This window comes from Prunus persica, chromosome G6, assembly GCF_000346465.2.
Source record: "Prunus persica cultivar Lovell chromosome G6, Prunus_persica_NCBIv2, whole genome shotgun sequence".
NCBI classification, from domain to species: Eukaryota; Viridiplantae; Streptophyta; class Magnoliopsida; order Rosales; family Rosaceae; genus Prunus; species Prunus persica.
In genome coordinates, this window is record NC_034014.1 from 685,518 (window position 1) to 701,753 (window position 16,236).

At 35.0% G+C, this 16,236-nt stretch overlaps 1 protein-coding gene across 3 annotated transcripts; it reads right to left on the reverse strand.

Annotated features, from left to right (window-relative positions):
• LOC109949841 lies at positions 7-6,203 on the reverse strand. Of its 3 annotated transcripts, none has more exons than XM_020566549.1 (4): positions 6,028-6,203; positions 5,705-5,775; positions 1,042-3,830; positions 7-219 (listed from the first exon to the last, which is right to left on the reverse strand). In XM_020566549.1, exons 2-3 carry the CDS (start codon positions 5,766-5,768, stop codon positions 1,609-1,611), a joined length of 2,286 nt encoding a protein of 761 aa, XP_020422138.1. In that variant the 5' UTR covers positions 5,769-5,775; positions 6,028-6,203; the 3' UTR covers positions 7-219; positions 1,042-1,608. The 3 variants fall into 3 exon arrangements, with proteins under 3 accessions (XP_020422138.1, XP_020422139.1, XP_020422140.1); XM_020566550.1 differs by lacking the exon at positions 7-219 and having other exon boundaries at positions 1,997-2,087; positions 2,188-3,830; XM_020566551.1 differs by lacking the exon at positions 7-219 and having other exon boundaries at positions 2,007-2,087; positions 2,590-3,830.

Sequence of the window (16,236 nt, forward strand, 5' to 3'; positions counted from 1 at the left end):
CTCTACGATGTAGCACCCTTTGAAGCCCAGCTCTTCATCCCAAAAGCCTACTTATTGAGCTTTGAAAAACTCACTCCAATCAATGGCTTCCTTTGCATGATGCATGAAATTGTTCATTCCGAGTCACTTCACTCTGTTTCTGTGCCTTGCCACCAATACAGGCGTTGTCAATCTTGAATTGCAGCCGAAACATCATTGATTTCATCCCCTGCATATTGTCTGCACAAATGCGCTGCTAGACATATGAGAATTCTGAGAACTACGGAAATAAAATGAATTAGCTAGTGACAATATACAGCAATGAACAATTTAAAACAATGATACTATGATCTCTGTTATCTTCTAGCCTCATTCAGCAATCATGTTTGTTTAATAAGTAAGCTCAATTTCCCTAATCTCTGAATTTCGACAGGAAAAAAAAATTCCTAATCAATTTTAAAGTTCCAAATCTGTGTCTAATGTCAATGGTACCCTTATTTCTGTACCCCAAAAAAAAAAAAAAAAAAAAAAAAACCTTGTCAATCATTAATTTTTTCCAGGCAGCATGATGACCTCTTCATAGTTCTAACTTTCTAACCACACTTTTATCATGTTAACAATCATGCTTGGGATAGAAAGCAAGATTTTGACTTCAGCATGTTCTTGAGAAGCCACAACTAAAAGGTCTCTTGGGTGCTAAGCCAAGAGTTTCAACTATAAAGATAATAACACATACGCAAGTGTTTGGGAAAATATGTGAAATGACAGAAGTGAAAAAATAATAAAAATAATAAAAAAGATGCTAATGCATGTGCTCCCACAGATTTTCATGTAAAGCAATTGTGTTCCTTTCTCGCAGCTTTGCTTGAAATTTTGAATCTATAGAAGCTTGCATAAATGAAGCCAAGTGCTAAATGGATTAACTTGACATGGGTAAATGAAGAAGAAAAGAAGAAAAGAAGCACAGACCATATAAAGCAGCGCATTATGTACCTTCCAAAAAAAACCAAGAAAAGAAATATACTGGGAAATATCTTACTAGTAAGACATCTGAGTATGTACCTGGTCTTCAAGATGTAAAAAACAGAGTGGCACCACTTGGCATCCTGAGATATAATATCTAGTATGAGCTAGTACACTACCTAGAAGACCACAGCTACACAACAGATTAAGACTGCTATAGTATCAGCTGGGTCTCCCATTTTCAGGTTCGTGTTATGCTAATAAAAGTCTGTAGAGAAAGGACAACAAGACACCAGAAATCAGAGTACGATCAAAATGAAATTCATCTTGCATACTCCCACTAAATTCTGATACCAGAGGATATAGATAAAATGCTTCTGGTTTTTTTTTTCTCATATAGCAGTACTTGCCTCTTGCTAAATTCGAGAGAGTGGCAAACCATGCGATTATGTTACTTCTTGACACAAACCTGTAACTTGTTCGGCAGTCACCATGTTCGTTATTTCTTGAACAAGAAGTCATGGTTGAACCTACTCACTTTCTAGGGATGCAAAGTATACTAACAATATTTTAAAACAAGAAAGGAAAAAAAAAACAGTTGAAAACTCAAAAAAACCAAAAACCAAAAACATCGGTATTCATTGATAAAAGATCCACTCATTACAATTATAACTGACATGGACGATTTTTCATATTTTGAAATCGTTGCATAATAACCTCATCGTCGATACTATCAAGAATGTCTGTCTCAATATATGGAATCAATCTATCCTTCATCCTTTCATCTTCCATTCGGTTGCGTAATCGATTCTTCACAATATTCATAGCAGAAAACACCCTATCTACCCTGGGAGTTGCAACTGGTAAGATAAGTGCCAATGTCAACAGCAAGTAAACTAATGGGAAAACAGAGTCTTTTTTGGTCTCAACCATTTTTTGTGAAAGATCAGCGATCCCGTTCAATCCTGAAAACTCAATGCTAGAACGCATGTCCATAATGTACTTCTCAAGCTGATCTTCAAGTATCATTAAGTCAAGTGTAGAAAAGTCATTTGGATAATACTGAGCAAGACAAATCAACTTTTGTTTGTCAAAAGCAGAGAATGAATCACTCGGATTCAAACATGCCACACAAAGAAGCAACCCTGTATTCATTTCAGTGAAACGAACATTTAGCTCTTGAATTTGCATATCTATAACAGTACAAAACAACTCAACACGATAATAATGCATGTTTGTGATCACCTGATCTCTTTTTTTCCCTCGAGTAAGAAACCTATCATCCATGTTATGCACTTCAATTTCATGCTTTTGACAAAATGAAGAAACCTCATTGAGTAATGAATCCCAACCACTCTCCTTCATCACTTGCAATTGTTCTTTACATACTCTCACTAGGTTCATGGCATTCACAATATCCTGATCATTTTTTTGTAATGCTTGTGACAAACCATCTGTGATTCGCAAAATGTTTATCATCATATGAAGACTAAAAATAAAACCAAATGACTGGAGGGGACCCAATAGAACCCGTGCTTTAGATTTCTGTTCAGAATCTAATCCAAACTCTGCTATGACCTCAAGTACATCTATCACGGATGAGAACATGGTAAACAAGCTTATCAAAGTCTTAAATTTGGAGCTAACCTCATTTAGACCTTGTTCACTTAAAATCTCGCTGGTATTGAGTGCTTCAAAAACTAAAACACCATGTTTCTCCCGAAGAGTGTCACGACATTCAACAAATTCTCCAACAACATTCACCACCTTAGCAACCCAAGAAAAAAGACCCACAATTTCTAAATGATTCTTTGACATGGCTATAAGAGTTGAATGAAGATCATGAGCAAAGCAATGGACGTAAAATGCACACTCATTCGCCTTCACTATAAGCATCTTAAGATTATTCAACTCACCTTGCATATTACTTGTCCCACCATAACCTTGCCCCCGTAACTTAGCCATGCTTAATCCATGAGTAGAAAAGAAATCATCAATCGCCCCCTTAAGCGAAACAGCGGTGTCGTCGGTAGCTTGCACAATACCTAAATAACGCTCAATTACATGACCTTTATCTACAAAACGTAATACAATAGCCATCTGATCCTGTGAAGACATGTCATGAAACTCATCAATAAGAATGGAAAATAATGAATCACCAATATCTCTAACGATTGCATTGATGATTTCCGTCGAAATAGCAATTTCAATGTCCTTCTGAGTATCAGATGATGTCAACTTCAGGGTTAAGGGAGCATTGTTCAATGTGACAGCTTTTATATCCTCATCATAATTACATCGTAATCTCAAAAGGTCAGCAAACATTCCTTGGTTGTTTGAATCTTCATATTCATCATCTCCATAGAACAGAAGCCCTTGTCGCAAAAGAAATCTCATGCAATTAACTGATGCACCCAAAAGAGTTTTATATTCAGTTTGAGCTTCGATTTGCTTTGAAAAAGCTTTACAGTTGCTCCAAGCTTGGTTGTGGGCACTCATCGGTCCTCCAACATGACCTTGTAACCTTTCACTCTTCTTCTTCCAATTTGAAAACCCTTTGCCAACAAAAGAGTCACTGCCTGCTTGTTCTCCAGTATTTGGTTTAAAAAGATAGCAACAGAAACAATAAGCAGCATCTTTTGCTACACTATATTTCAACCAAGTAGGAAATTCATCAAACCAAGCAGGAATGAACCTTCTTGGCCCTCCACTAAGATTCCTCTGGGGGAAGGAATGGTTTCGGGGCTGAAAAGGACCTTTTTGCAGATAAGCCCTTCGAACTTGATCTCGAACATTAGGATGGTAATCCCAAATTCGAGTGCGTAGTCCAGGATCAAGAGGGAGATCTTCCAAGTTGATTTCCAAGCAAGCTTGTTTTGAACTATTAACTGTTGGCGTGACTTGTGGATATTGACTTACTTTCCGTACACACCAAGAATTCCTATTATAATTGTAATTGATTTACTTTAATTCCTAATTTCCTACTGCAAATAGATTTAGGAATTTATTATTTACTTGCCCATTCAGGTTTCGTTGTATTATAAATATAACCTCCTACAAGGAGAAGAATACACAGAAAATTCCCACAAACAAATATTCTCTCATAGTTTTAATATTTTAGCATGGTATCAGAGCCTAGTTCGATCTAGGGACCTGTGCTTGTGTTCTTCTTGAAATTTAAGTGCTCTTCTCCCCCCTTGAGAGGGGGGGGAGGGGGAGTGAAAGGGATATGTTTATTGACCTATCCCAATTACCTTGACATATTTCCATGAAGATGTTGCTTATTTCTTGACTCCGACGACCCCTTCTCTTCAAGGGGAGAGGAAGATTGAAGAGAAGTTGTGTCTGAGTGAATTAACTAAAGTTTATATGGAAGAATTTATTGTTGCCACTGCCGTGCTCATGGGGTTTCTGTGTTCTGCCTTACCTATTGCCGTGCTCACAGGGTTTCTGTGTTCTGCCTTATCAATTGCTATGGTCACACAGTTTCTGTGTTCTGCCTTACCTACTGCCGTGCTCACAGGGTTTCTGTGTTCTGCCTTATCTACAGCCGTGCTCACAGGATTTCTGTGTTTTGCTATGTGCCCTATTTTTTAGGGTTTGCTCTTGTGTTTCCGCTGTGAACTTTGTTTTAGTTTGTCACTTGTTTCACTCGTGGTTGACTAAAAGATCTTCTCTACAATTGTTACTTCTCAAGTATGGTGTTTTGTGACTCGCTTGTCAAGTTGAGCGTGCGAAATATCTTTGCCCAACTTGAGGGGGAGTGTTGGCGAGTCCTTACTTAGTTAGAATTTTGGTTCCTTATTTCATTAGAATTTTGGTTACTTACCAATTATATTTTGTCCTATTGTAATAGAGATTATTTTATTTAGTGTTATGGGGGTTGATGATTTTTTCAATCCTCATGGAGGTAGCACCACCGACTCATTCTCTCATTCTCTACCAACCATCGTTGAGTTGAATGCCCAGATGGCTCCGCTCCTACAGATGCAGACTTTGACCCCGAACCCGATCCAGAATCAGGATCCTCTTTTGACGACCCCGACCCCGACCCCGACCCCGACTATGATGACGACCACCCAGACCCCGACCCTGACTATGACGACGACGACCCCGACCCCGACCCCGACTCTGAAGACGACCTCGACCCCGACCCCGACTCCGAAGACGACCCCGACCCCGACCCCGACTCCGTAGACGACCCCGACCCCCACTCCGATGATGACCCCAACCTCGAATTTGGCTCTGATTCAGACCCTGATCCCGATTTCAACTCTGACTCCGGCCTCGACTCAGGCTCATATTCCGATCCCAATTCCTACTCAACTGTATCCTATGCATCTTCCGCTGCACAGATTATGACTTCTCGACTAACGACCCCGACACATGGACCAGATTGCGCATTTTGTGAAATCCGAGGATCAATTGGCGGATATTTTGACAAATGCGATTTCCAGTAAAGCATTCCACAATTCACTAGATCAGTTGGGCATTGGCGACATCTATGCACCAATTGAGGGGGAGTGTTGGCGTGACTTGTGGATATTGACTTACTTTCCTTACACACCAAGAATTCCTATTATAATTGTAATTGATTTACTTTAATTCCTGATTTCCTACTGCAAATAGATTTAGGAATTTATTATTTACTTGCCCATTCAGGTTTCGTTGTATTATAAATATAACCTCCTACAAGGAGAAGAATACACAGAAAATTCCCACAAACAAATATTCTCTCATAGTTTTAATATTTTAGCATTAACAACTTCGTTTGGAGGCGATGATGACTCCATGACCGTTGATTTCCTTTTAAAATATCTTTCCATGACCGTTCTGTTTCAAAACTTGGTTCTTTTAGCATATATATTCAAACCAATATTTCTTCAAAATTCCAACAATTTATCAAAAACTATTTCTATTTGCATAAATGCAATCATCAAGAAAACAGTACAAAAATAACCATACAAACTAACAGAAATCTCTACAAAAATTCAGGAAAACACTACAAAAATTTCTTGATATACAACTACTGAGTACAAAAAAATTGCTACTTGAATAAAATTTTAGCTAGAGAAGTTTTCTTACCTCTGGTGAGATTGAGAGAGCCACGATAGATAACAGAAGAAGTATTTATGCTTCGAAAATCACTAGGCGTTAGGTAAGTGTGAGAATGAGAGAGGAAGAGACTTGAAAGAGATTCGCGCCTCCAGACGTCTGAGAGCGAGAAAGGGAGGGAAATTGCGGAAGGAAAAACAAAAAGAAGGAAAGGAACAGAGAAAGTGGTGGCACTTATTCATTAGGGCTCTAAGGGCATTTGGGTAATTGGACACACTCATTCCACAGAAATAGTTCTTTAAGGCCTTGGGTCTAGCCCAATGAAAGAGTCTTGACATTACAGATCAATGGACTCAAGTTTGAATTCACATGACACTTCGACAGTGTGTGGGAGAAAACCACCTTTCTAATATTGCCTATATAAAAATATATATATATAGTTCATCAAGAACACAAAAAGTAACACACGTGTCAAATTACAAATCGGATTAAAACCCTTTTCTTTTTTTCAACAAATATGAAAAATCGCATCCAAGATACACTTGAAATCGGCTCAGTTTAAGCTGAGTGATCGGTGTTTGTAATTTGCAAGTGTTGCTTCTTTGCCCGGATTTCTAGACCAATATTTGTTGACTATAAATATTTGCTTTCGTGTGTCTGAAACTTTGAGGTGTGCTCATACATCCACAAAGATCCATGCACACTGATATCTTGGTTATCATTGTACTCGTAAGTAACTACAAACTTGTTGCAACTCATAACATGGTTGGGGACCATATTGACTTCTATCTTAGTAACATATTGACCTTGATCTTTTATTGGGGCTTTGGGTTAGGGATGGACAATGGCTACACCAGTACAAACTACCATCGTAATAGGTAACTCATTTGGGTCAATTGGTACCCATTATCCATACCTACCTTAGGTATGCAATTCACCTTATCCAAATTTTATTGATGTAATTGTGATTCATATCCGAAGTGTAACTATTGAACAACATTTATGAATACATAGAAGTTCCTAAATTTAATGATGTGTGACTCATTTCATAGAGGCACACCGCTGAAATTATAAAATTTTCCATATTGCAATTTTACCCTGAGATTTCTCATGTTGGACTATATCAAAATTCCAGTTAATTTTGTCTCTTAATTAAAGACCTCTGCTAACATGGTTGTTCTATGCTATTTCTAATTGAGATTCTCCTTCCACAGCTTTTGTTTTATCCAAATCTTCATGTCCTGCTAGAGATTGGCACAACATATTTGAAGAAATCTAAGATTTGATCTATAGCTTTTTTCATACTTTTTCACTGCACATTTGACATGAATAAAATTTCAATATTAATCATACCATATTTGTGAAACTTCTCACAATATGTGTATTTGCACGCCTATTGTAACATGATAGTTAACAACAATGAGAAGACTCTGATTTATATCATTTTACGAAAGTGTAAAGAAGGATAGCAAGGGAGTGTAATTAGGTAGTGGATTCATCTTTTTTATGTTCATATTCATGAATAATGTAAATTTACATGAGACATTGGGAGAAACTAACAATTTCAGGTCAGTTTTCTTTATTCTGTTCTTTTTAATTTGAGATAATTATTCAATATGATACATTAACTTAAACTATAACTTGGGGTTCGACCACAAACTATAACCTGGGTTGTGTTTGAAATTAAGGTAACCTAATTAATTAAAACTTTTTTTTGGGTTAGATAATTAATTAAAACTTTAATGTCAGGTTAATGGCACAATATCTTCGTCAAAACAGGAAAAAGATGACACCCTCACCCTTGTGTCATTCGTCAACTATGGTGACACATAATTCAATGAAATTTTCACCAAAAATTGCAAACTCTAACCTAATACAGGGTAAAAAAGAGTGAAAATGGGACTTGGTGTTAAAAAACTAAGTCGCAAATTTCAACGACATTTTTGTTGATTTGGTTCGGGATTTTGGGTTCGTTTCCATGCCAAATGACAGCTCGACGTCGTTCCAGTGCCAAGGACAATTCTTTTTTGTGTTTTTGCCAATTTGATGACAAGTGGAAAGAAAAATCAGAATGTGTTTTTTCTATTGGTAATTTAATTTAATTTAATTTAAATTTTTTCGTTTTTATCAGTTTTAGTTGTAATTGTTTATTGGATTTCAGTTGTTTTACCCCCTGAAATAGGACCCTTGTATAATTTAGGCTTAAATGTCGAAATAGTCCCTGTGTTCTACCTTATCGGCCAATTTAGCCCCTGTGTTATTAATTTGGCCAATTTAGTCCCTGTGTTTGTATATGTTAACAAATTTGATCCTTTATGTTAAAATTATGTTAAAATCTATAAATAAATAAAAATATTTAAAATTAATTTAAAAATCTGTAATTAATTATAAAGATTTAAACTCAAATAATAATAATGCTAAAATGATTAAAAGCCACACAACCTCAACCTCAAATGATCTCGATTCCTGTAGGAAAAAAAGGGTTCTTAGTTGAATTGATGCCTACTCTTTTCTTGCTGCAATTTTTCTTCTCTCTTATGTTTAAGATTTTCTCATACTCTACCCTTCATCTCTCTCTCCTCTTCGATCCATTGGCCTGAATATCGTTGACTTTTACTGCAGTGAGGATGATCAATTGGCGGTAGAGCCATCAAGGTTAAGGTGACCGGCTATGAAGATCTTCGTGATTTGTCAAAGAGGAAGCCGAGAGAGAGAGAGAGAGAGAGAGAGAGAGAGTTGTTGTGGTTAGGTGGGGTTGGAATGGTGGTGAGGGTGGCTATGGTTTGGGGTTGGAGTGGTGGTGGTGAGGGTGGCTGGGTTTGGGAGGTGGTTGAGGTGTGTGCGTGAAATTGGGGAAGGTGAAATTTTAAAAAAAAAAAATTCCATTTTCAGATTGAATTTAAAATTTTATAATCAATTACAGTTTTTATTTTAATTAATTTTAAATATTTTATATTTTATATTTTGAAGGGAATGGACCACATTGACTAACATATACAAACACAAGGACCAAATTGGCCAAATTGATAACACAGGGACTAAATTGGCCTATGAGATAAAACACAAGGACCATTTTAACATTTAAGCCTATAATTTAAACCCCACTAAAAAATTAGTCAATTTAATAGCCACTAAAATCGATCAGATTATTAGAGCGTCTCCAACTGAGTAGTCAAATCCTACATGGATTTGAAGGTTAGAAGAGATATGTCAAAAATAACATATCAAAAAGCTTGATGTCAAATATTTTTTAAATATTTTTTTAGTCATGGACCCCACTATCATTTAGTCTCTTTCAAAACTTTATGTATCATATAAGCCGCATTTGCTTTTAAAATATAATAAAATAATATGATATTTGGCATTTTCGGGTGGAGTTCAATTTTTTTTTAAAGTGTCAAATTGCCACATAAGCCATCAAATTCAAATTTAACATTTTTCATTTGACATCTCCCTTTGAAATGCTCTTAGACTCCAAAAATTCATGAAGTAATTGCCTTTTTCTTGGATTCCACCCATTACCTTCTTCAATAATTGAAGTTCAATTTCATGTCTACAGAACACTTCATTCAAGTCGCAGATAACCTGTCACGGGAACCCATCCTCCTAACTAGATGTTAATCATTCGTGTCTTCATGGTGATATGTAGGGGTGCATGTGTCTTCCTAGGGGTGGGAATCAATTCGGCCGAACAAAATCTAAATTATCAGTTTAATTTGGTTCTGATCAAGAAAAAGTCAAACGGTTTCAAAACCGAACTGGATCATATATGATTTGGTTTGGTTTGGTTTTGAGCTTTTGTAAATATGATTTTATTTATATTATATTTTACATGTGTAATACTCGAATTATATAATAACTATATATAGATATTTGAATTGAGCTATATTAGTTATTGAAATTTGAAGTTTTATGACATGTTGAGCTTCAGGATGGTTTCGTACTCTAGAAAATGATTTACGTGTGAAGCAAGTTGTGAATTTGTTGGTTATAAATGGGTTAACAATATTGAAAAAATGCAAAAAGAAAGAGAATTGGGCTTAGGCTCAAATTGGATGAACCAAATTGTCTTAAATTGGTTTGGTTTGGTTCGAATTTGTTTCCTTCATGAATTTTGTCAAAATAAAACCGAATCAAACCATTATATTGTAATTAGTTCAATGGTAGTTTTAAGGAGAAACCAATTCAATCCAGACTGTGCCCACCCCAATGTCTTCCTTCGGGATGTTGTCAAATAGGAAAGATGCTTTCAAGTCATTTAATTATGGTAGGCTTTACTTAGTGCGGAGAAAATTACTCCTCAAGGCCCGATATATCTTTATGTCAATCTTTTTTTTTATGATATTTTAATTACAAGTGATGAGGACTGGCCGATGGCACAAGAAAAAAAAAAAAAGGGGGTCTCTTATAATACTTTTTAGCTCAAGAGATATTCTAGCAAGAACAAAAAACAAAACAAAACCTTTTGTGTGTAACTGATGCTTTTTTGGCTTATTCTAAATTGTTTTGGGCCTTTTTCTTTATTTTTTTATGTAGTGAGCTTATTTTACATAAACTAACATAATTAACACCAACGCTTGAAACTTTTTATTTAAGTTGTTCAGAATAAGGTAAACATTGAATAAATGGTTAAAAACCTTTTTGGGCAATGGGTTTTACACGAAAATTCAATTTGGTCATTGAGAAAAAAATTTAGTCAAATTGGTCACTGTGTTTCCAAAAGTTTATAATTTATTGACATTTCTTTATCTCCCATTAACTTCCATTGAGTGCAGTTTATATTTTTATATTTTCAAGAAGCACGTTCAAGTCTTCTTCCTCTAACTCAACGAGTTAGGTTATTGTGCTATAAGCGTTTTAAAAATGGGGAGAAATCTTGGGTTGAAATCGAAATAATGAGGTATAACGTCACGAATTGGGTGTTATAAGCCTGAATCGATTGAGTGAGAACCGTATTGTGACTTCGGATGACAAGGAGATGTAATCAAGGTGATAGAGCACCAAAATATATTGGTAAGTTGTTGATTTCATTTTAATTTGATTTGGGCTTTTGATTTTCCTTATACCTCACAATTTCGATTTCAACCCAAGATTTCCCCCAATTTGCTAAACTCTATAATAGCACAATATACCATAACTCATTGAGTTAGAGGAGGAAGAATGAAGGTGATTCCTAAAAAAATACAAATAAATACTGCATTTAACGAAAGAAAACGGAATGTCTATAAATTGTAAACTTTGAGAAACACAGTGACCAATTTGGCTAAAAAAATTTATCAATAACCAAATTTAATTTTCATGTAAAACCCAGTGACCAAAAAAGTATTTAAGCCTTAAATAAAATGCCTCAATTTTTTATTTCTACCCACGGCCTCCAAAATCAATGGACCGGCCTTGAACAATAGCAAATTTTGCCACCATCTTCAACTCAAGAATATTGGTACTCCACGATACTTGTTTAGCCTTGAGATTTCTCACATGGGGCTAAGCGGTTGTCGATCAGTGACCCTTTAATGAAGTGAAAACCCAAAACTTAACAAGGTTGATGATATATAAGCAAGGTCTAAAATATCGAGGGTTTCGAAAATATTGGTAATATCACTTTATTTCATTTCCCATGTTTGATTTGTATATGAATGCAAAATAAAGTTTGTTTAATTTTTCAATTATACCCATATTAGATAAAATAAAATAAAAAATAATGCATTTAATGCTCTTTTTTAATCTACATTATTAATGGGGAAAAAGGGTCATTAAAATGGTGCATTAGTTTCCCATGTGAAGGAAAAATAAAACTCAAGGGGGGGAGGGTTTCATTTTCTCCTTATTTTCTCATGTGTCAGGCAACCATTTCTCATGCCTAAATTTGTCATTTTTCATGAACTAAATGCCCCTTTTATACATTACATGGTAAGATACATGAGTAATTTAGTAACATAATATTTGCAAATTGTGCCATTTTTTTTTTCCATCTAGTGGGTCTCCATGTTCCCAAATAATCACGTCTATTTCCTCCATTAAACATCTTAAATATTCCTATATTCATTTGTCATGGAAATTAGGTACAATTTTTTTTTTTTGCCAAATGATGGGAAATTTTCATTAAATAGGAATAGAAAGGTTTACAATGCTAAAAAAAAAATAGTTGTGACAGTTATCCAAGGGAACCTAAATAAAGTTATCCTAAGGAATATGGATTGGATAAGTCATTAATCTAAGGTATGTTGAAGGAGGAAATGAAGGTAGAGGTGAATGACTTTCTATTTAAGGAGGATTAGAAGGGATTATTTATAAGGTGTTGCTATCCTCCAATTTTGTGTGGATTATATGGGATAAGTTTTCTTCATGAGTAATCCATCTTCTACCTTCAACTTGGTATAAAAAAAAAAAATTCATTTCTTCCTTAAATATGCTTTAACTATATGGAGTATCCAATTCAATCCAATACTAGTCACCAAACGAGCCCTATGTTTAGTACTCAACATTAAAAAGTATGAGAAATAGAATAAACAATCGTTTTTTGTTGTTGGAATTTGAAGTGTAATTTTACATGCACGTAAAATTCAGATGGTACAATTATGGCAATTAGGAGAGTGCCTTAGCCTTTGTCGTGGCCTTATCAATCATAGTTCAATATGGGGTCATGAGCATGTGACAATCTTGGATCTACATTGAAATGATGCTGTTACTTAAGGCTTAGACCTTAGAGCATGAAATTCCCTTTTCATCTGCATTATGCTTTGTATTTTATTACTTCCTTTCTCATCACATATCCTTATTACCTTTCCCTTTATCCTTTTTCTCATACTTCGCTCCGTGATTCCCTTTTGAGCTTAAAGTGATCACTTTAATCCTAGGCGCTGCTTCAAAACGTACGTATCCTCTTTTATATATCTTTTGGCACATCTTATTTTTTGTGATAAAAAAGAGGAATCATCACTTTGATTTGACACTTTCTCCGGCCTGCCTGTGCAACTGTAACAATAATTAAGCCATAAGAAAAGTCTTACTACCGATGCTGAAGGCAAAACCTCAGAGTCCCTGAAAATATAACCAGATACTTTTTTTTTTGGCCAAAGTTAAAGAAGGTGACAGGCCAATGGGGGTTTGCCTTAGTGATGAAGGCAATGGGATCGAAACTTGTTAGTGGACCATCTTTATTTTCCCCCCTGGTGGACACTCCCCCGTAATAAGGACAAAAGTGGTTTAAAAAATTGAGTGGCATAAATAAATTATATTGACATCCAAATCCGAGTGTGCAGAAATAACAGACTCTCAACATGCCTGCTGGTTTAAAATAAAATAAAAACACAATGCTCAAAGTGTGTCCAACTCCCATTTACTACCAAAAAAAAAAAAAAAAAAGTGGCAACAGTTACCATTTTGTCATTAATTTTGGTGACTGTTGTGGGGGTTAAAGTCTTTAGTAACCTCCACAACAGTCACTAAAATTGGTGACAAAATGGTGACTGTTGCCACTTTTTTTGTAGTGATTTAGTATTTCTTGTCACTGTGGAGGAGGAGTTTATAACATTGATAGACTTCAATGTACTTTTTAATGTAATACACCTGGTGCTTTACATGCTCATCATGTAAATATCAACCAAACTGGAAAAGAGGTTAACGGCCCAATTAACCTATACAAAATTGGTAATGTGTTATTGAGCTCCTTCCCCTCCCCCTGATCGCTGTATCTCCACACAAAATATTGTTTTATTTCGTACCTAGTTACTTTTAGCATGTGGAGGAGAAAATTTATAGTGCAATTACCTTTTTTCTCTAACTAAGGATCCATTGGTGTAGTAGTTTGGAGAAATGCTCTTCCAATAATGATCCTAGATTCGAGTCATAATATCGATATGCGTGAGTTTAGTAAAGCACTAGAAAAGTAGTTTGTCCTGACATCACCTGGTAAGATTTACTTGAAGCACTAGAAAAGTGGTTTGTTGTTTAGTAAGCAATCATGTTTATTATCATTACTTTTTTCACTTGTGATATTTCTTTATCTTTCTTCATCACTTGACTCAGTTTCTTCACTGGTAAGTAACTTTTTGGTGCTTCCAGTTATAAATATTTAATTTGTATTTTCTATTTTTTGGTCTGGAATTGATTTGGTGAAAGCTCAAGTTGAGAAAAGAATAGTTAAAAAGCTGAATATTGTAGTTCATTTTGGTATTTGAGCTTGTTTTACTAAGCATCTACAAAAGTAGTTCGTCCAAGCATACAATTAAGCAAAGGAATTGTTTAGTAAGCAATCATGTTTGCCATCATCACTTTCACTTGCGATGTTTCTTTATCTTTCTTCATCACCTGATTCAGCCTTCTTCACTGGTAAGTACGTTGGTGTTTCCAGTTTTAAATATTTAATTTGTATTTTTTTAATGCAATTGGTTTGGTGAATGGGGAGCTAGGATTGTATGTGTTGGGGGCCGAACCATAACACAAGTTTTAAAAAGAAAGTTTTAATAAATAATAGACTATGAACAAAGTCATTGATTTTGAGTATTGGAGGATCAATCGGCTAATATGGCTTCATTTTCTTCTTCTTTTTTTTCGTTATATTAATTGTGGGACTACAAACATGTAATATATAATTGTGAATGAAATTATTATGTAGTGATTATAGGGGTTGCATTCAATCATTGCATTGGGCCACTACAATGGTTATACGGTGGTCTGTTATTCTTCAAAATATGAGCTGCAGCTATATAATACAGTGTACCCTCTTTATTTTCCCACCCTATTCCACCCCCTACCTCCTTATTTACTCCAAAAACAAAAACAAAAACAAAAAAACAAAAAAAGAGGGAGGGTGGGGCCAAAATATAATACTAGCCCATGGACATATATATATATGCGTGTGTCAATAATTTTTTTTAATTTATTTTGATTTATAAAGGATTTTGTTGGACATGGGCTCTTATCATTTTTCTCAATTATGTGTATTTTTAATATATAGAGTGAAGTGTCGTTTTACTTCTCGAATTGTGACCCTAATCAAACTAATCCTCGGAACTAAAAAGTTAACCAATTTAACATTTGAATTAATTAAAATAATTCGAAATTTCATTCAATTTTCCGTTAGTAATAAGGGTAAATTTGTAATTTTGAGTAAAATAATAGTAAAATACATAAAAGAAAAATAAATAAAAAACCATTATTTATAATTGTAAAAATTAAATGTATATTGGTCTGTATAGCTTCCCGTAATTCTGGTGGACACTCCAGGACAAAATTGGTTTAAAAATTGAGTGGCATAAATAAATTATATTGACATCTAAGTGTGCAGAAATAACAGACTTTCAACATGCCTGCTGTTTAAGGAAAAAAAAACACAACACTCAAAGTGTGTCCAACTCCCATTAGTATTTCTTGTCACTGTGGAGGAGGAGTTTATAACATTGATATAGACTTTCTTAATGTAATACACCTGGTGCTTCACATGTTTTCACTAAAGCTCATCATGTAAATATCAATCAAACTGGAAAAGAGGTTATAACCTCCCAATTAATCTATGCAAAATTGGTAATGTGTTATTGAGCTCCTTCCCCTACCCCTGATCGCTGTATCTCCAAAAATAATAAAAATGTTGTATTTTATACGTAGTTACTTTTAGCACGTGGAGGAGAAAAATTCTAGTGCAATTACCTTTTTTCTCTAGCTAAGGATCCATTGGTGTAACCGTGTAAGTTTGGAGAAAAGCTCTCCCAAGAATGACCCTAGATTCGAGTCATAACATCAATGTGTGTGAGTTTAATAAAGCACTAGAAAAGTAGTTTGTCCTAACATCACTCGGTAAGATTTACTTGAAGCACAGAAAGGTAGTTTGTCCAAGCATACAAAGCAATTGTTTAGTCAGCAATCATGTTTATTATCATTACTTTTTCCACTTGTGATATTTCTTTATCTTTCTTCATCACTTGACTCAGTTTCTTCACTGGTAAGTAACTTTTTGGTGCTTCCAGTTATAAATATTTAATTTGTATTTTCTATTTTTTGGTCTGGAATTGATTTGGTGAAAGCTCAAGTTGAGAAAAGAATAGTTAAAAAGTTGAATATTATAGTTCATTTTGGTATTTGAGCTTGTTTTACTAAGCATCTACAAAAGTAGTTTGTCCAAGCATACAAGCAAAGGAATTGTTTAGTAAGCAATCATGTTTGTCATCATCACTTTCACTTGCGATGTTTCTTTATCTTTCTTCATCACCTGATTCAGCCTTCTTCACTGGTAAGTACGTT

Excerpts from the sequence above, each read along its gene's own strand:
- LOC109949841 (XM_020566549.1), bottom strand. The coding sequence starts at position 5,768 with ATGGAAAGATATTTTAAAAGGAAATCAACGGTCATGGAGTCATCATCG. Across the intron at positions 3,831-5,704 it reads ATCGCCTCCAAACGAAGTTG|TTAATAGTTCAAAACAAGCT; the intron begins TTAATGCTAAAA and ends TCACGCCAACAG.